The sequence below is a fragment of the Geotrypetes seraphini genome, chromosome 3, assembly GCF_902459505.1.
Source record: "Geotrypetes seraphini chromosome 3, aGeoSer1.1, whole genome shotgun sequence".
Taxonomy (NCBI): domain Eukaryota; kingdom Metazoa; phylum Chordata; class Amphibia; order Gymnophiona; family Dermophiidae; genus Geotrypetes; species Geotrypetes seraphini.
The window spans coordinates 282,635,903-282,657,043 of NC_047086.1; the positions used below are offsets into that span (position 1 = coordinate 282,635,903).

The following is a 21,141-nucleotide window of genomic DNA, read 5'->3' on the forward strand; positions in this document are numbered from 1 at the left end:
CAGTACCTGGAATCGCAGGTAGCGGCGAGAATGTTGATTGATGGAGATGTGAGTGTAGGCCTCTTTGAGGTCCAGGGAACATAGCCAGTCGTGTTGAGAAAGAAGAGGATAGAGCGTGGCAAGGGAGAGCATTCTGAACTTCTCCTTGACCAGACACTTGTTGAGGTCCCTGAGATCGAGAATGGGACGGAGGTCTCCCGTCTTTTTGGGTACCAGGAAGTAGCGGGAGTAGAATCCCTGCCCCCTTTGATCTGGAGGTACTTCTTCGATGGCATTGAGAAGGAGGAGGGATTGAACCTCCCTCAGGAGGAGGGGGGTTTGAGATGAGTTTGAAGCAGACTCTACGGGAAGGTTGTCCGGAGGCAGAGTCTGGAAGTTGAGAGAGTAGCCGTGGCGGATGATGTTGAGGACCCACTGGTCCGACGTGATGACTTCCCAACGGCTTGAGAAAATGGTGAGACGACCCCCGATAGGCTGTGGAAGAGGCAGCGAGGGTGGATGACTGGCTATGCCCTGGAGAGAAGAGTCAAAAGGGCTGAGATTGTTTAGCAGGCTGAGGAGGCTTGGAGGGTTGGGTGGCCTGAGACCGAGCCTGGGCATGGTGCTGCTGTTGACGGGGTCGCCGAGATTGTTGGGGAGGCGGATTGAGTGGCCTGGCTGAGAACCTCCGCTGGTAGGATGATTGAGGCCGATAGGGTCGAGCAGGCGGAGCCTTCTTTTTCGGCTTGATTAGGGTGTCCCACCTAGTCTCATGGGCGGAGAGTTTCTGGGTGGTGGAATCCAGTGACTCTCCAAAAAGCTCATCCCCGAGACAGGGGGCGTTGGCCAGGCGGTCCTGGTGGTTGATGTCCAGGTCGGAGACTCTGAGCCAGGCCAAGCGACGCATGGCTACAGCCATGGCAGAGGCCCGAGAGGTGAGCTCGAAGGAGTCGTAGATCGAGCGGACCATATACTTGCGCATTTGGAGAAGGCCAGATATGTGCTGCTGGAATAGCGGGACCTTGCGCTCAGGAAGGTACTTCTGGAGGGCAGACAGCTGTTGGACCAAGTGTTTGAGATAAAAGGAAAAATGGAAGGAATAGTTGTTTGCCCTGTTGGCAAGCATGGCATTTTGGTAAAGCCTCTTGCCAAACTTGTCCATGGTCTTACCTTCTCTGCCAGGAGGGGTAGAGGCATAGACACTGGAGCCCTGAGTCTTTTTTAAGGTGGATTCCACCAGAAGGGACTCATGGGGCAATTGAGATTTGTCGAATCCTGGAATAGGGATGACACGGTAAAGGTTGTCCAGTTTACGGGGAGCTCCCGGTACCGTGAGGGGATTTTCCAAATTTTTGTAGAATGTCTCCCGTAAGATGTCATGTACGGGAAGTTTGAGGAACTCTTTAGGAGGTTGCTCAAAGTCTAAGGCTTCTAAAAAGGCTTGGGACTTTTTGGAGTCAGATTCAAGGGGAAGTGACAGAGCAGCAGACATTTCCCTCAGAAATTTAGAAAAAGAGGACTGCTCAGGTTTAGAGGAGGCATCAGGCGCCGATGGTTCCTCATCAGATGAGGAGGGATCCTCCTCGGTACCGAGAGGAGTCTCCTCCCATAAATCCGGATCCCTGACCTCTGGTGCGTGTCGGGACACCGGGGTGGAGGGTGCGGTGTGGTGAGTTTTGGACAAAGATTTACCAGAGCGCACCGAAACGGCACCAGGGGAGGACGATCGGCGTCGTTCTCGGTCCCGAGAAGAGTGCCGTACCGCCTGGTGCCGAGCAGGATCCACTGTGGTTCGAGAATGAACCACAGGATCATCAGGAAGTTGTTGTGCCGAAAGGATCGGCATCGAGGTGTGTACCGGTACCGAAGGAGTGGACACCGGGGGCTCGGTGCGGGGCTCGGGCCGGTCTGGTACCGGAAGGAGCGGTGCCAGGATAGAGGGTAGCAGTTGTTCAAGCTGTTTCTTCAACTGCTCCTGAAGCTGAGTTTGTAGGATGGCCGAGATACGGTCATCCAGGGGTGGCATCGGAACCGCTTTCTTTTTCTTCGGTTCCTTGGATGCCGCTCCACGCCCCGGCGATGAGGAGGCCGATGACGAGGCACTCACCGTTATCGGGGCGGAGCGTTTACGGGACCGGTGCGATGCCGGTATGGACGGTGTCGTCACCGTAGCTGGAGGGCGCTCGAGGGAAGAGGAAGGCTTCTTAGCCGGCTTACCTGGCGCCAGTGGCGCCGATGCGGGATCGGTCGGTGTCGAGCTGGACGGTGCCGATTTCTGCGGTACCGCCGCTGAGGGTGATGAATCCATCGCCGACTCGGAGCCGAAGAGCAGGGTTTGCTGGATTCTTCGGTTTTTAAGAGTACGTTTTTGTAAAGTGGCACAGCGGGTGCAGGAATCTGCCCGATGCTCCGGACCCAGGCACTGCAAACACCAATTGTGTGGGTCAGAAACGGAGATCGGGCGTGCACACCGCTGGCACTTCTTAAAACCGACCTGCGGGGGCATGAAGGGGAAGATAGCCTCCGCAAAATCGAAGTCCGAGGCCTGTATAATGGCAACAGGCCCCGCCGGGGCAAAAACGAAAGAAACAATAAAAATCAAAGTTTTTTTTTTTTTTTTTTTTTTTGTAATTGAAAGAAAAAGGAAACCCGGAGGTAGAGGAAGAAAAAAATATAACAAAAGCGCGAGCGGGAAGGCAAAAAGTGATTTCAACGGCCGTTGAAAAAATACACGCGTCTTCTTCGCTCCGCGGAAACGAAGAAACTGGGGACCACGCACTCCTCCGTCGGGCGGGAAGGCACTCGCGCACGCGCGGTGCGGCCAACTAGAAACTTCTAGTTAAAAGGTCCGTACCGAGGGCTCCGTCGGTGACGTCACCCATGTGTTAAGAATATGCTGCCTGCTTGTCCTGGGATAAATATTTTTTTACATGGGGAGGTGTCAAAAAATTATGGGCCCCAGGTGCCACATACCCTAGGTACACCACTGCTCATAATAGTTTATATATGTGAAACGTGAAAGCATTCTAATGACAGTCTCACAGGAATAGGGAGGGGTGGGGAAGGTGAGAAATGGACTAAGCTCACCAATCGTGTCCCGACCAGTTTGCGAGCCTTCTTCGACCCCGACCCGATTCACTAACCTTCTGCCTGATCCGATCCGCACCTGATCCGATCTGCACATGCAAATGAGGGGAAATGGCATGCAAAGCAGGAAGACAGTGATTCACTAAACAGAAGAAGGAACACTGATTGGGCTGGCCAATCCAAAAAGAAGTGACTGCTGAGGACCAGTCGCTCACGTCCTTGCCAATTGTCCTGCTCTCTGCTGCCCTGAAATCCCAGCCCTGCAGCTCTGAAACCATCAAAATAAAATATCTCCTTTGTGCAAAAAGCGCCTTGCTTGCTGCCGACCTGCTTTCTGCTGCCCTGCTTTTCGGCCTGCCCGTAGTTTTAACACGCAGTTTTAATCCGCGGGTTTAAAGCGTGTTCTGTTCCGTAGTCTGCAAAGCGAAAGTCCTAAAACAACAATAATTTGATTTGTCGGGCAAACAATTTTTAACTAGCAAAGCCCTGATGATGTCAATCAAATGACTGCTAGCATATAATGACACTTGGCAACCTCCCCCTGTAGCGCTGATTGGGTGGACATTATAGAGAGCGGGCGGGGCTTCCACAGGTCTCTGCCTAAATGCAGAGCGGGAGCGGGGCTCGTGAAGTTGAAATGCTTCCTGCGCAATGCGTCTCGATTGCTCTACAGTGATCCGTGGGATCGCTTGTGGGCGTGTGTCCGATCAGATCATTTGCATGGGAATTCTTTAGTGAATCGGTTGCCCGGCAAGACTCGGCCACAGATCACCCACAGATTGGATCGGAAAGGTGAGTTTAGTGAATCTAGGCCAGAGAGGGCTGGGTGTGTGGGAGACAGAGATATGGATAGCTGATAGGAAGGTGACATAGCAGTTTAAATTCATGACAATATAAGGTATAGACACATTTACCTGGGCATGTGTGTCCTTGTTGCCTTCTTTATAGAATTATCTCTTAAGGGCAATTTTAATGAAGGATTGTATAAGTACCCCATGGAATACATGTGTACAGAAAGCAGAGTGAAAAGAAGGTGTGTATTTTACGTAACCTGTATATGGGCATGTTCACAGCATAGGTAGGTCACAATATATGAAGCTAGATTTTAAGAGAGGCACCCAAACATTTGCTTCTGAGGGACTGTACATACTCCATTTTAGTGATGTTTTTGTGAGGCTACTTTTTAAAGCCTCTTAAAAAAATAAGACTCGAAATAGACATCAACTTTGATTTCCCAATCTAGGTAGCCTGTTATAAAATTATTATCCAAGTGCATGTATAATACATACTAAACTAAAGGGACCCTGCCTTCTAAGCTTTTAAAAGATTCTGGCCCCCAAGTTTATCTAAGTCCAAAGGAGCAGAACCAATCTCCAGTTGTTTCTTTACTGCTGGTGCCTCATTACCCCCCTCTCTTACAAATGCATAGAATTCCTATGAGTGTCAACGCGGTTACCGCTGCTGCTGGCACTAAAATCTGCACTATGCATTTGTAAAAGAGGGTGCATAGTTTGAATGCAGCACCAGTGGGGTAGGAATGACCTCATAGGGATAACATTAAGATGCAGGAAAGAAGGAGTAATAGGAATGGGGTAAATCTAATGGGGTAAACCTGGGGAAGGGCTTTTTTTTTAAACCTTATAATGTGGGTTATATTGAACAGAAAGAAGGGATGCCAGACAGATTTAATTTGCGCCACTCTACTTGTTTCAAGCCATTTTCAGGTTTTATGCTCAAAGATACGTACATTGTTTTGCTCATATTTTTATCTTTGTACCCTACATCATCCGGACCCCTGAGGAAGGTGATCTCGCCAAAACACGGACCGTGTAGGGTCTGTCAGGACAATCATACGTGTATTACTAATTCAGACTTTTATTTGTATTTTTATTGTGAAAAGCGAATAAAATCATCTTTCAGGACATCCACAGTCTGTTGTTTTTATTTTTTGATATTGGAAAACAGCATACACTGCAAAATAAATACCTATATAATTTAAAAAAAGTAAATACGAGAGGAAAAATCCCCACCAATGAACCAAAGAGCCCCCACACTTCCACACACTCAGAGCAACCATATATCTCAATACATAAACAATTAAACCAAAATATTCAGAGCACAGAGACTTTGATAAAGACGCAAAGGGTTTTTTTTTTTTCTTATAAATGTGATTTTGCAGCAGTCTACTGCAGGATTGGTTTACATTAGACAAAGGGTTTCCAACTTTTTGCACTTAATCTGTGGAATGCGCTCCCCACTAAAATCTGGACAAAGGCATGCTACTTTGTGATGCCAGTAGAGTATTTTATTCCATTTTATTCATTATGTTGCATTGCTGTTGTACTCTGTCCTGGGTTTCTTTTGAGAGAGCTGGATAAATAAAGGGTCATGGATTTGATATACTGCTTTTCTGTGGGTACAACCAGAATGGAATAAATTACCTGAGTTTGTCCGCCAAGCCCCCTCCCCTTCCCTTGTTTAAAAGCAGACTGAAAACTCACCTTTTTGATATAGCCTTCAATCTTTAACCCTATTCCTCTTCCCTGTTTGTCTCTCTTGGCTGTTTAGATTGTAAGCTCTTTCGAGCATGGACTTTCTTCTTTGTGACTCTGTACAGCGCTGCGTACGTCTAGTAGTGCTATAGAAATAATTAATAGTAGTAGTGGTGGTTTAAATATACTATATGCAGGTACTTTTTTCTCTCCCTAGTGGATAGAGGAAATAGTCTGCAGAATAGCACTTGGTCACACTCTTCAATGAAGGCTCTCAAAAAAGTATTCAAAAGCAAGGAGGTAACACTCCAAATGAAGATAAAACTTGTCCATGCACTCATTTTCTCAGTGGTCAGTTACGGATGCGAAAGCTGGACATTACAGAAACAAGACAGAAAAAAGATTGACTCACTGAGCTTTGGTGCTGGAGAAGGATTCTAGGCGTGCCGTGGACCATCAGAAGAACTAACAAATCAATTCTGGAAAAGATCAAATCGGCTATGACACTTGAAGCCCAAATAATGAAGTTATGACTGTCTTATTTTGGTCACACCATCAGAAGAGAGAGATCACTGGAAAAGCATGTTTGGGAAGATCGAAGGAACCAGACGAAGAGGGCGACCTGCAATCAGATGGCTGGATATGTTGAAAACAACCATGGAGGACCTTTCTGGACTAGCACAAAACCGATTTCTTTTTAGATCCGCAATTCATTGCGAGGATTCAAGCACGAGTCGATGGCACCTAACAACAGTCGGCTCACAATCTACGTTCCATACTGGGTGTAATGGAGGGTTAAGTAATTTGCTAAGGGTCACAAGAAGCTGCAATGGAAATCAAACCCAGTTCCCTAGGTTCTCAGTCCAAATAACATTTGAAGGATTGAATAAAGTTCTCTCGCGCTTGATTTTACCTTTTTCAAGAGATTTCAGATGACCATTCAATGTCAAAATGAGGTAGAGGGTTAGGACAATTTTTTAACTAGGCACTTGTATTTATGCATCACCTATAAGTGTTAATGTACAGGATACTTGTACGTTCGCGGATAAGTGTGCATCTAAGTTCGAAAGTTGCAACAAAGCAATTAAAAACTTTTTCTGTAAGGGTGCTCATAAGTAGCACAGAACAGCACATAAACGTTCACAGGGGTGGAGCATGGGTGGGGCAGCCACATACACAGAATACTGCAAACTAAGCACATCCTTGCCACATTTAGGTATCTTCAGATATGCCAGATCTAAGGCTGGTGTAATTGCAGACACATGAACACAAGCGTAACCTGGCATCAGCATGCCTTTAGGACAGAATTTGGGAGCTCAGACGCCATTACAAGAATAATCTAAGCGTATGGCGCTGGAGTGCCCAAAAGAAGGCTCATCTGGAGTATTGCGTTCAAAGAAGAGCGACCAAGATGGTAAAGGGAATGAGAAAAGCCTAAAACGGTTAGGGCTCTCCTGCTTGGAAAAGAGACGGCTGAGGGGAGATATGATTGAAGTCTACAAAATCCTGAGTGGAGTACAACGGGTACAAATAGATTGATTTTTCACTCCGTCAAAAATTACAAAGACTAGGGGACATTCGATGAAGTTACAGGGAAATACTTTTAAAACCAATAGGAGGACATTATTTTTCACTCAGAGAATAGTTAAGCTCTGGAATGCGTTGCTAGAGGATGTGGTAAGAGTGGATAGAGTAGCTGGTTTTAAGAAAGGTTTGGACAAGTTCCTGGAGCAAAAGTCCAAAGTTTATTATTGAGAAAGACATGGGGGAAGCCACTGCTTGCCCTGGATCGGTAGCATGGAATATTGTTACACCTTGGGTTTTGGCCAGGTACTAGTGACCTGGATTGGCCACCGTGAGAACGGGCTACTGGGCTTGATGGACCATTGGTCTGACCCAGTAAGACTATTCTTATGTTCTCAGTTGCACAATTACTCCCAATTTCCCACATTCTATAACAGGGTTCCAACATTTAAGCACCATCCCCCAAATTTTGAAAACAGCACTCAAAATTGCAAGCGCATATTTGTGCAGGCGCCCAATTTGTACATTCAATTTAAAAGAACAGCCAATTAGCACCAATAATTGGAAACTAGCAATCAATTATTGTAAAGGTAGAAAAATGGCAACAATTTGGATTTTTGCACGTAAATTTTCCACATGGAACTGAAAAGGGTGCATGGCCATAGGAGGGAGACGAGTGGATCAGAGGCGCTCACTAACATTGTTATAGAATTCAGGAGATCTGCATCTAATTTAGGGCCTTTTTTATCAAGCTACACTAGAGATTTTTAGTGCGAGCTGGCACAAGAAATGCTCCGCCGCTCATAGACTTCCTATGAGCATTGGAGCACGTACCTTGCCGACCTGTGCTAAAATCCTTGAAAAGTGTGTGGGGGGGGGATGGGAAGGGTTAGTGCTGAGAATTTCCATCAGATTTGAGTTGGTGTAAATCCTCACATTCACAACTAGACAAGGATCCCAGCACCAAGCACTGTTCTATAAACAGCACCCAACTTGGTGTACTGTTTATACAGGGTGGGCCACGGAAAAGTAGCCTGCCTCTAATACCGGTGCCAGAAAGATGGTGTTCTCCCTGGAACAGCGAATAGTGATTGTGGAAGGCCAGTTTTATCTGTGGGGAAATTTAAAGCAGAAAGGGTACTCCAACAATCCACATACCCTGAATGAACTCAAGGAAAACATCACTCCTGCCGGGGGTTGTTTTGGGGGTGGCAGCAGGAGGGATTGGGCATCCCTCATGCCAGGGCTGTTCAAGGGGGTGGGGTTTCCTTGCCACAGTTGCTGAGCTGATTGCGGTAGGGGGATTCCTTTGCTGCGATCAGTTCAGCTGCAATGCGATTCTTTAATCAGAACCTGTGACATGGGTGCCGGTTACAGAATCAGGCAGGTTAGGCAGGATTAGGCATCTGTCTGTTAGCACAGACGCAATTCTGTATAGGACGCTGGTGTGCGATTCTCAGCCACCGCTTAGGCTTAGGGATGGCGGGTGACGGTGAAGGGGCGGTGAAGGAAACGGCGGTGACGGGGCGGTGCAGAGGATGGTGGGCCGGTGACGGGGACAGATTTTTTCCCCGTGTCATTTTCTACTCCATACCTCCTGCAGTCCGCTAGGAAGATCAACTGCTTTAACACCTAAGTAGCAGCAAGACCAGCTGCCTATAATAGGAGCCCTTGCCCCGATCCAACCAGGCATGTGAGCTCCTCCCCCTATATCCCGTTTAAGAGATCAATCTACCTGCTTTAAATATCAGCAGCAGTAGAAAAACAACTGCTTTTACATACAAGCAGCAGCGAGACCTAACGCAACCACCAAGAGCCCACAGACCCGATCCTGCCAGGAGTGTGAACTCCTCCCCCTGCAGTCCATTGGAGAGATCAATCTGCCTGCTTTTAAATATCAGCAGCAGTGGAGATCAACTGCTTTTACACCTAAGCAGCAACGAGACCAGCCACAACCACCGAGAGCACACAGACCCGATCCTACCAAGAGTGTGAACTCTTCCCCCCATGCAATCCGCTAAGAAGATCGACTGTCGGCTCCGGGCGGCTTTCCCGCAGAGGAGAGAATCCTGCATTCACCGTGGGCCTCATCTGGGGCAGCCTCCTTGGAGCGGCTGGGGCACGGGCAGTGTGTCTGGGAGGGAATGCATGGATGGGAGAACATCGCAGGGGAGGAGACATAGGCATCCTGGGACTGTCTGCCAAGTCTCTTCCCTGAAGAAGCCCTTTCTGGAAACGTCAATCGTTCCTCCTAAACTTACTTGCTCCACTTCATTACTGACGCTGAAACCGTGGATTGAAGACAAAGTTTTATTTTATTTTTCTTTCCAGCTTATGATTTATCTTTAATCTTATCTATTGTTTTGCCTTTTGTCTTTGTTTTGTTCTATTTCTATCATTTAAATTTCTCCAGAATTCTACTGTTCAACGGCTCCCCCTTTTGCTTCTTTTCCTTTCTCTCCTCTCTTCTACCTTCCAAAGTATTTAGATCAATGCTGTCTTGTTAAAATGTTTATTTTATTTTTATTTTTCCTCTAACTCTACTTTTCACTTCTCTATTACCCTTCAGGTACTTTAGTTAGATTGTGAGCCTTCGGGACAGTAAGGGAATTTTTCAAGTACCTTTATTTCTAATCTTAATGTATATTTTCTGTAAACCGCTTAGAACCTAACGGATGTAGCGGTATATAAGAAATAAATTACATTACATTACATTAGGCGGCTGCTGAGACCGGTGTCCTATACAGAATCGGGCCCAAAATGTGTTTTCGGTCAACCAGTAATCTTATTCCATCTTGCCTATTAGAAACTAAGAATGTGCAAATTTTTTAAACATTTCCCATGGTATTTCATATTGTTTTTAACCAAACAGGAACCTCCCTCCCCCCACACTCATTTTTGTCTCCATCATCAATAGTGCACACTGTTGTTCAAGAATGTGCACTATTTACCAATAGATGCACTATTACAGAATAATGTGCCTTATTTGAGCAAGTGGGTACCCTACTGATATTACCCTCAGAACAGAAAAACACCTCAACAAACCTAAAAAAAAATCTCTCAAAGGACAGAACACTAAACAAAGGGGTTGATTCTATAAAGGGCACCTAAAATTAGGTGCTTCTTAGGTGCCTAACATAGGCTGTCTTTTATCAAGCTACATTAGGTGTTTTTTTTATTGCCAGCAGCTGCAGTAAAAGCTCCGATGCTCACAGAATTCCTATGAGCGTAGGAGCTTTTACTGCAGTGGCCGGTGATAAAAAAAAACCCTAACGTGGCTTGATAAAAGGGGGCCTTAATTGGCAAAATACCCTTTCTATGGGCAGAGTGTGACTTAGGCACCACTAAGGGCTCCTTTTACAAAGGTGCGCTAGGGATTTTAGCACGCGCACAAAATTACTGCGCGCTAGCGTGCTCGGGAATTTGACGCAAGCTATTGCGCGCCTTAAGGCCCTAGCCCTAAGTGCGATTCTCAGAAAACTTAGGTGCTGGAAATGTAGGCCCTTCAAACCCTGGCCTAGGTTTTAGGTGCTGCTAGTCGTGATTCTGTAAACGTTGCCTAACATTTTTGGCCTGCACACTATTGTAAACCGCGTAGAAAAATGTTTAAATAAAAATAAAACAAGCAAAGTACGGTAAACTACTACTTCTGTTTTTTCTTTGGGCCGTGGCCCTTTAAAATTGATCTTAGGAATGAAACCAAGCAGGAAGTCAATCACCCAACTAATGAAGAGAGAGTGTAAGAACAATTATTTGCTGTTATGGAAATGAAGATAGCATTCTGTAAGAAATGGATTGCTTATCCTTTGTGCCAACAAAGCATATTCTACAAGCGCTGAATCTGTCTTTATACTTCAAGGTACTAAATGGTCATAAAAATTACATGAACAGCTTGTGCTGCATTATCTTTAGCTGGCTTGCCTAAAAATGCTTTCATTTCTTTGCATAGTACATTGAACATTTTGGGAGAAATAATTTACTGCCACATTAAAATGTTGGGTGTTTACAGCTTGTCTGCACATAGTGAAGACCGACTCTCCATCACAAACCTTGTTTCTCAAATTCCTCAAACAGATTCAGGCTGGTAATGCTGGGGCCAGTGAAGATGATGTAGTTTTTTCCTGTTAAATTCTGGCACAGGCTTTTAGCCACCATGCTGTGGAGCTGTGGCTTGTTCCTCAAAGCATCTAGTCCATCCGTGCCGCTTCCTTCTTTTAAGTGGACATAAATCTTCTCAGGATCAAACCAGAAAAGAGAAATAAAAAAAAAGAACAGAAAACAAACACACAGTCAGTGGGATTTACATCCTAGGTCCTAGGAGAAGTGAGTGACGCAAAAATCAGCAGCATTCTAATGCCATGTGCTAACCAAGTGGGTCTCCAACACGCAACCCCCCCAGTCCATTTTTGCATTTCCCTTATCCAGGGACCCCTGACACCACTGTGGGTAGAGAAAAGGCCCCGTGAAGCTTTGCTGGGTCACGGGTGCCTGCATGGTCACACTGACGTGCAGTCAAATCATCTCTCCTTGTGCATGCATGCGTATGTGCATCAATGTGACCATGCTGGCACTCATGACCCAACAGAGCTTCATGGGGCTTTTTCTTAGGGTTACCAGACGTTCAGGAAAACCCGGACATGTCCACTTATTAGAGGACTCTCCGGGTGCCCATCGGGATTTCCAAAACCCAGTAGTTTGTCTGTGTTTTGGAAGTCCCCAAGCTCAGGGCCGCATATGGAGGTCCTCTGCGCATGCATGGATGTCGACGCAACAACTTCGTATGCACGTGCATGACATCGTTGCTTTGATATTCGCGCATGCGCAGAGGCCCTCCAGACGCGGCCCTGCACTCAGGAAAGGAGACCGGAGGTTCGGCTGGGTTTGGGGCGGAATGGGGCAGAGCTGGAACAGGGAGGAGCTGGGGCACAATGGGGCGGGGCCAAGTGCCCTTTTTTTTTTTTTTTTAAGAGGAAATCTGGCAAGGTTGCCTTTTTTTCTACCCACAGTAATGGCCAAACCTCCCGATGGTGTACCTCTGATCCAGGTCAGCCCTGAAAATCTAAGCCAAGTGGAATTGCAGGTTTACTAGTTGCTGGTGAACATGCACCTCCCATTTTAATACTGGCTTGAAAGGTTTGAAAATTAGAGAAAAGGTCTGTGGGTACTTTGCACCAAGGTGGGCTGACAGGCAGGAATGGAATGCAGTGGGTCTGTTATGTGCACCCTCATTGCTTGCACTTACCTGTACGATGTTGCTCTGTTGGAAGTGGTATGCTTACAAAATAAAAATTAGTATTTAAAAATTAACACTCGACGGGATACAATCTTTACTGTGACAGCTCCCCATATATGGAACTCACTGTAGACACTTGAGAGAAGAAACTAATCTAGATCGATTTAAAGGAAATCTTAAATGCTTTCTTTTTAAAGATGCCTTCGAATTTTTAAAGCTACAAGGCCATCAAATTACATGTTTTTAAACCTACTGTTATTCCCCTTTAGGTTCACCTTGTCTTTATGCATTGTAGTTCTTCCCTCTTTCCTGTTGTTCCTGTTGTTGTCTATGTTTTAGTCTTTTATTCCCCAGAATATTCTGTCTGTTACTCCCTTTTTTAAATTTTGTACATCGCATTGAATTTATGATAATGCGTTTTAACCAAAATTTATTAAACTTGAAACTTGTAAGCCTAAAATCTTATGGTGGGCCCTCGGAATTTTCTAATGTCCACTTTGCAGCCCTTTACATGGAAAAAACTGGAGACCACTGTACTAACCAATATTGATGTAGATTCTCACACTAATTTTATATTGAAACCACCAATTTTCAGTTTAGTCAGTCTGCTGAAGTGTGGTCCTAAAATTAAGTTATCCAGTTAACTTTAAGGCAGCTTCGTTGAAGTGGTCCTACTTAAAAGCATAAAATTAACCAGCTCCTTCCAAACTCAAACTCCCCCCAAACTCTGCCCCGACAAGCAATCCAACCAGAAAAGGACTCAGCAACTGAACATAAGAACATAATTAGTTGCCTCCACTGAGGCAGACCAGAGGTCCATCCTGCCCAGCGGTCCACTCCCACGGCGGCCCATCAGGCCTAATTGCCTGAACAGTGTCCCTGACTAATTTTGTAACTGCCTCTAATCCTCTAATCCTATCCCTATTACCTACCTCTACTCCTATCTGTACCTACCTCTACTCCTATCTGAACTAAAAAAATATTTTGCTACTATATGGGATTCTGCCAGGTACTTGTGACCTGGATTGGCCACTGTTGGAAACAGGATATTGGGCTAGATTGACCAGCATGGCTATTCTTATGTTCAGCTCATTAAGACAGGAACTCAGCAAAATATTGGAAATTACTGTGGGAAGAATGAAAGACTGGTATTCTAACGTGTGTCCTCTTAAAATTGGAAGCCACTGGTTCTACTACTCTAAAGATTTCCACAATGGCCCCAATTAGCCCTTTTTCTGTAACATGCAACTGGTCTGTGCAACTAAAATCTGCTCAGTTGGGAACTGCATAAGTGTGGTCTGAAGTTATTCCTAAGCTTGACCCAAGCTGTCTCAGAGAACATTGGTCATCCTGTCACAGGTACTGATGATTCAGCAAAGAACCCAATTGGCCATATAACAAAGATATAGTAATACGTATAACCCTTCTTACGGATTACCACTTGCTTGATTAAAAGTGATTTCCAAGCACAACTTAGTAAGTTGCATATACGTATTAGATTTGATGAAATCCTGAATAAAGCTCTAATTGACATGGTGCCCTAGAGCAGCAAATTTGAAAGAATAAAATCATATTTCATGGACCCTAGCTTGGGAGTGATGTTCATTATCAAGGTGTGTGCAAAATGAAATTGCCTCCAATGTGTTATACGCTGGCTAAGACAGCAGCACTGAGACTTGAGCTGGGGGGGGGGTGTGGCTGCACCAGGTGCCATGTGTCAAGGGGCACTAGGCAACCCTCTTTCCCTCCACTCCCTGCTTAGCTTTTTCTATCTCTTCTCTGTCTGTTCCATCCACCCAGCATGAATAGGCTGCCACGGGTTACCTACACTCAAACCCTCTTCTACGACACTGCGCTAGCGTTTTTTAGCGCAGAGAGCCACGCTGAACGACCCACGCTGCTCCCGATGCTCATAGGAACTCAAGGAGTGTTGGGAGCAGCGCGGGCCATTCAGTGCGGCTCTCTGCGCTAAAAAAAGCTAGCACGGTTTCATAGAAGAGGGAGGTCAATCTCTCTCCCACTGTCAGTTTTTGGCAGGAGGAGATGTATTTAATCTGACGTTACTCCTGATGCCACGAGGTCAAATCTCATGAAATGAGCCAAGAAATTTGGTCATGGGACAGTCTGAGATGAAATCAGATTAAGCCTGGGAAAATCGGAGGGGTGAAGAACCAAAAGGAAAAAGTTAAGGGAAAGAGCCTGGGAATCAGTGGCATACCCATGGGAAGCTTGGCCTCCTCCTCTCCACACTGCAATGGCATAGAAAGGGGGGGCAGGGGGGGTGGATCTGCCCCAGGCGCAACACCCCTCCTCCTCTCCACTCCCTGCTTTTCTCCTTGCCACGCGCACACACCCCTTGCCTTCCCACGTACTTTTATTACTTCTTCGGCACAAGGTTGCTGCTGGCATCAGCATCTTTCTCTGATGTCATTTCCGGGACCCACGACTAGGAAGTGATGTCAAAGGGCGAGTGGACACCAACATGGGCATGTTGCTAATGCTGGAAAAGTTAAAAAGATACAGGGAAAGGGCGGGGGGGCGCCACCTCCCTGAGCACCGCTCACCCTTATTACGCCGCTGCCTAGAATGGCTGACGGGAATGCCCAAGCCCCACCGGCTGAAGAGCTCCATGGCCCAAACTTGGCGTGAGGAAGTCAGCAGTATGCTTGCCAGCTGCCGACACTGGCACTCCTCGCGCAAGCTCAATTTGTGTATATAAACCAAGCATGTGCGAGGTGTGCTGGTGTTGGCAGCTGGAATGTATGATGCTGACTTCTTTACACCACGGGAGTTTCAGGCTACAGAGTTCTTCAGCTGGTGGAATTTGAACATCCCTGCCAAAAGGTAAAATTTTTAATGGGGTTTGGGGAGAGAAAAGAGGAACTGGTGCCTTCCCCCATCCCTCCCAAAAAAAGAAAATGGGCTGTTGGTTATGCTCCAGGACAAGCAGGGTGAATAGAATTTGGAGGAAGGAAGGTGTGGGAGGTAGGAAAGAGCACTAGGAAGGAACAAGATGCTCTAGAGCAGTGGTCTCAAACTCAAACCTTTTGCAGGGCCACATTTTGGATTTGTAGGCACTCGGAGGGCCTCAGAAAAAATAGTTAATGTCTTATTAAAGAAATGACAATTTTGCATGAGGTAAAACTCTTTATAGTTTATAAATCTTTCCTTTTGGCTAAGTCTTAATAATAATATTGTAATTTATAGCTAAAGAGACATATGATCAAGAAACTGTTTTAATTTACTTTTGTGATTATGATAAACATACCGAGGGCCTCAAAAGAGTACCTGGCGGGCCGCATGTGGCCCCCGGGCTGCGAGTTTGAGACCACTGCTCTAGAGGGAGGGATAAGGGGATAATAAGTAAGATCAGAAGCAGAAGGGAAAAGGGGAAGCATGTCTGGAAGGAGGGGAGAATAGCCTCCAAAGAGACAGCGAGGTAGAATGGGGAATAGTGTCAAGGAGAAAGAGAGTGTATGAAGGGGATAGTGTCTGTAGAGAGGAAAAGTGTGAGTGTATCTGGAGGGAGGGGGTGCAAAAGGGGACAGATACAAATGGTGGGGGGGGAGAGAGGAAGGAAACGAGAAGAGAATATTGCATGAAGGGGTGAAAGGAAAGAGAACCTTTAGAGATGCAGAGAGAAGATGAGAGGGAGGAGGTATGTCTGGAAGGATAGTTGGAAATATGGTTTGAAGGACTGCATGGACTAGGAAGGGATTAAAAGGGAGTGTAAAGAGACAGAGGACTGTGGAAGCCAGAGTGAGAGACTGTGGAAATGATACTGGGGAGAAGTAAAAAAAAGGGGCAATGGGAAGTTGGGAACAGATTACAGTTATAGTTTATTCAATTTGCTAAACCTCTAGGCTTTCCATAGTGAAAAGATCACAAAAGTATACAAAAATCATAATAAAATATAAAACATGCCAAAAAAGACCTCCAATACACAATAGTAAAGCACATCCACCCAAGAGGAGTTGGATGCCAGGAGGAGTTGAATGACAGGGATGGCGCTGGGGCTAATAAGGGAAAAAGAGTCAGCGGAAGAAATGTCGGGCCCTGGAACGGAGATGGAAAAAATCAAAATCCCCCCTAGATAAGCAATCCTGGAGAGAAAACATCAAATCCTACAACTCCGTACTAAAAAAAGCTAGGAAGAATTACTATGGAGACAAAATCTCCAGGTCAAAAAACCAAAACAATACACTGTTCCACATCTGGCGGAACCTTACTTCTAAAAATGACTCCGCCCCCTCCCCCCCTCCCATCTCCAAATGACCTAGCCAAATTTTTCAACGAGAAGATCACTACCATAAAGAGCTCGTTTCCCTCAGCTATCTCCTACAACTCTCTCCCCCCGAAAGACTCCGACGCTATCCCTGCCGACAGATCATGGACTACATTCGAACTTGTATCCGAGACCCAGATCTCTAAACTTTGCCTCAAACTTAAATCCTGCAAGTGCATCCTAGATCCCTTCCCATCCTACCTTTACGAAAAAATCCCTACACAGGCCATCTCTTACCCTTACTAACCTCATAAACAAAGTCTTACTATCGGGCCTGTTCTCCACCGAAATGGGACACATTGCCTTATCTCCTCTTCTGAAAAAACCCGATCTTGACCCTTCCTCACCATCGAACTATCGCCCCATAGCAAACATCCCTCTTTTAACAAAACTTCTAGAGACCATAGTCGCCACTCAGCTCTCCTCTTACCTAGAGAGATTCTCCATTCTCCAACACTACCAATACGGATTTAGGCCTAATTTCAGCACCGAGTCCCTCCTAGTTTCCCTAATCTCAAAGGTGCAACAACTACATGCCCGAAACAAATTTGCTGTTCTCCTACAGTTTGATCTCTCCGTGGCTTTCGACGTCGTGCATCATGACATACTAATCTACCAACTTTCCGAGATTGGGATAGACTCTTCTGTCCTAAAGTGGTTCTCAAACTTCCTTCGCGATCGTTCCTACATTGTCAACACAAACGGCTCCAAATCCGCTTCATGGACACCATCCTGTGGTGTTCCACAGGGCTCTCCCCTATCCCCTATTCTCTTCAACATATATATGACCTCCCTGAAGCTCCTTAAACTATCCCCCCTTGAAACAATTTACACATATGCAGACGATATCCTCATCCTCCTCGAAACAGATCCAAACCTTACAAACCTCCAAGAGAACATCACATCATGCATAATGAGACTTCATGCCTGGTCCCTCTCAGTACAGATGAAATTAAATGAATCAAAAACAAAATTACTCTGGCTCGGCCCAAAATTAGCTCACCTGCCCGCCCTCTTCACCCTACCCACAGGCCCTGCTCTACACCTTGAGTTCTCAAGCAAGGTCCTTGGCATCACTATCGACTCCTCCCTTTCCCTCAACGATCACCTGAATTCCCTGGCAAAATCTTGTTTTTTCAACCTCCACATGCTGAGGAAATTAGATCCTATTTTCACCAAAAGCATTTCACCGTCCTTGTACAATCCATCATCCTATCCAAACTCGATTATTGTAACGCCATCTACTTAGGCCTAACGAAAAAAGTCTTCGCAGACTCCAGCTTATCCAGAACACTGCGGTTAAGCTGATTTTTGCTAAACGCAAATATGACCACATCTCCCCTCTTCTTACCAATCTTCACTGGCTCCCAGTACTTTCCAGAATTCATTTCAAATGCTCCTGCCTGGCTTTCAAGATCATTCACGGCATCCTTCCGCCCCTAATCCCTCTATCCTTCCTCGCCCCGACACCAACTACCACCAGATCTGCCCACAGACATAAACTATTCTTCCCCTCTCTACACGGCATCCTCCACGCAGGTAAACTGGGTAGATCCCTCCTCTCCAAAATCACCGGCCTCTGGAACGACCTCACTGTCCCGCTGCGGAATCTGGACTCCCTCCAACTATTCCGAAAACAACTGAAAACCTGGCTTTTCTCTAGCATATAATAATCTCTTCTCCTGATTACATCCCCTCTTTTTATGCTTTGTAAACTCTTTCTCTTCTCTCTTCCCATATTTTTAAACTCTGTAAACCGTGTCGAGCTCCACTTCAGTGGAGAAGATGCGGTATATAAACCTAAGGCTTAGTTTAGTTTAGTTTAGGAAGACAGATGAGAGTTTGGGAGGGCAAAGAGAATGACACAGGGACAAATTTTCCCTGTCCTCTCAGGATCTCTGTATCCCCAACCTGCGAGCTCTTTCTCTGTTCCATTCCTGCAAGCTCTGTCCTCATCTGCACAAGCCTCGAACACTTTGTGTGTGTGTGTGTGTGTGTGTTTGGGGGGGGGGGTTTGAGGAATAAGCAACTCTGAAAGTACAACTGCTACTAATATTTTACATTGAATTGCCTAGACGCAATGGGTCTCTCGGGAAGAGTTTGGATCTGGTTCCAGGGCTTTTTAACCAAACGATCTTATCAAGTGGTCTACGATGGGAAATACTCTAATTTTTGGAAAAGCCCTTCAGGAGTACCTCAGGGTTCCCCTCTATCTCCCACCTTGTTTAATATCTATACCTCATCTTTAGGTCACCTATTACAAAAGCTAAACCTAAAATACTATATATATGCTGATGACATCTCTATCCTAATTTCTCTGACCAACGTGACCAATGAAACTTTAAAGCACATTTCCCATATCATGACTGAAATTGAACAATGGACTATCAATTTTAAATTGAAACTAAACACAGAAAAGACAAAAATTTTCTTGGCAAGCCCAAAGGACAAAATCACCATAACATCAATACACCTAAATCAATACACACTCAATATCAAAAACTATAAAAATATTAGGAGTCACTTTAGACACCCACTTGACCTTGATTGAACACACGAACTCGGTGACAAAAAAGTGCTTCTCCACACTTTGGAAATTAAAAACCATCAAAAAATATTTCAACCCTCTCTATCTTTCAGACTACTGGTACAGTCATTGATTCTATCTACCCTAGACTACTGCAATATCATTTATGTGGGTATACCTAAAAAAAAACTGTGAGAAAATTAAGAATAGTGCAAAATACGGCTGTCCGCTTAATATTCGGACTAAAGAAAAGTGATCACATTAGTCCCTGCTACAAACTGCTACACTGGTTGCCAATAGAGGCACAAATTTTATTCAAGTTCTCTTGCTTCTGCTATAAACTGGTGTGGGGAATGTCTCCCACCTATCTCTTACCTTACTTTGAACTATACACCCCTACAAGTACAATCAGAAATCGCAACCTCTTTGCCTATCTGAAGATAACCGATTGCAAATACAGGACCTTTCTGGACAGAACTTTTAAGTTTCAAGCTGATAGACAGCAAACCTGGCTAGGCAATTTTATCGATAGAGCCAGCTTTTCAGAAAGAAATTAAGACTGCTCTGTTCAATAGATTTATTTCCTAGTCAGACAACTCCCCCCCTTTTTAAAAACTATTACTCAACATGTTGATACTGCATATTCTCACTACCGTATTTTCACGCATATAACGCGCGTGTTATATGCGTTTTTACCTACCGCGCATACCCCTCGCGCGTTATACGCGTGAGCGCGGTATACAAAATTTTTTAAAATAGTTCCCACCCCGCCCGACGCCCGATTCACCCCCCCCAGCAGGACCGCTCGCACCCCCATCCCGAACGACCGCTCGCACGCGCTCCCACCCGCACCCGCATCCACGATCGGAGCAAGAGGGAGCCCAAGCCCTCTTGCCCGGCCGACTCCCCAACTCCCCGACAATATCGGGCCAGGAGGGAGCCCAAACCCTCCTGGCCACGGCGACCCCCTACCCCCACCCCGCACTACATTACGGGCAGGAGGGATCCCAGGCCCTCCTGCCCTCGACGCAAACCCCCCTCCCTCCAACGACCGCCCTCCCCCAAGAACCTCCGACCGCCCCCCCAGCCGACCCGCGACCCCCCTGGCCGACCCCCACGACACCCCCCCCCCCCTTCCCCGTACCTTTGGTAGTTGGCCGGACAGACGGGAGCCAACCCCGCCTGTCCGGCAGGCAGCCAACGACGGAATGAGGCCGGATTGGCCCATCCGTCCCAAAGCTCCGCCTACTGGTGGGGCCTAAGGCACGTGGGCCAATCAGAATAGGCCCTGGAGCCTTAGGTCCCACCTGGGGGCGCGGCCTGAGGCACATGGGCCCAACCCGACGGAGAGGCAGGGCAGTGCACGGAAAGTCAGGGAGGGTGAACGGATAGTCGGGACAGCGCACGGAGAGTCGGGGAGGGCGAAAGGAGAGTCGGGGTGGCCAGAGGAGAGTCGGGGCGGGCGAAAGGACAGTCGGGCAGCATGCGCGGTATACCCGTGAGCGCGGTATACAAAAGTTTTTGTACATAAAATCGTGGTTTCTGCGCGCTATACCCGTGTGCGCGTTTTACACGGGTGCGCGTTATCTGCGTGAAAATACGGTAATTGTATTCTGTATTCACTGACTGTTCAGTGACTTCTTCACCATTTGTATTCTGAAATTCGCTGGCTATCCAGCCCCCTTCACTGTAACATGTTAATATTATATTGTAACATATTAATATTATATTTCGTACTAATTTGTACTCTGTAATCACTGACTGCTCAGTGACATCTTCCCTATTTGTACGCTGTAATTTGCTGATTGTACAGCTCTCTTCACTGTGAACCACCTAGAAGTCGCAAGATTATGGCGGTATAGAAAAAATAGTTATTATTATTATTTCTATAGTGCTGATAGACATATGCAGCGCTGTACATCAACTCATTTAAGAGCTAGTCCCTGTTCAGTAGAGCTTTCAATCTAAATTAACAGACAACAGGACAAATAGGGGGTTAGGGAGTTTCTCAGGG

At 46.1% G+C, this 21,141-nt stretch overlaps 1 protein-coding gene across 1 annotated transcript in view; it reads right to left on the reverse strand.

Moving 5' to 3' along the window:
- The window catches only part of PGBD5 (piggyBac transposable element derived 5), a 201,874-nt gene that overhangs the window by 77,833 nt on the left and 102,900 nt on the right, over window positions 1–21,141 (reverse strand). The window contains exon 4 of the mRNA XM_033935358.1: window positions 11,132–11,312. Within this exon, the coding sequence (XP_033791249.1) occupies window positions 11,132–11,312 (181 nt within the window). The remainder of the gene's footprint in view (window positions 1–11,131; window positions 11,313–21,141) is intronic.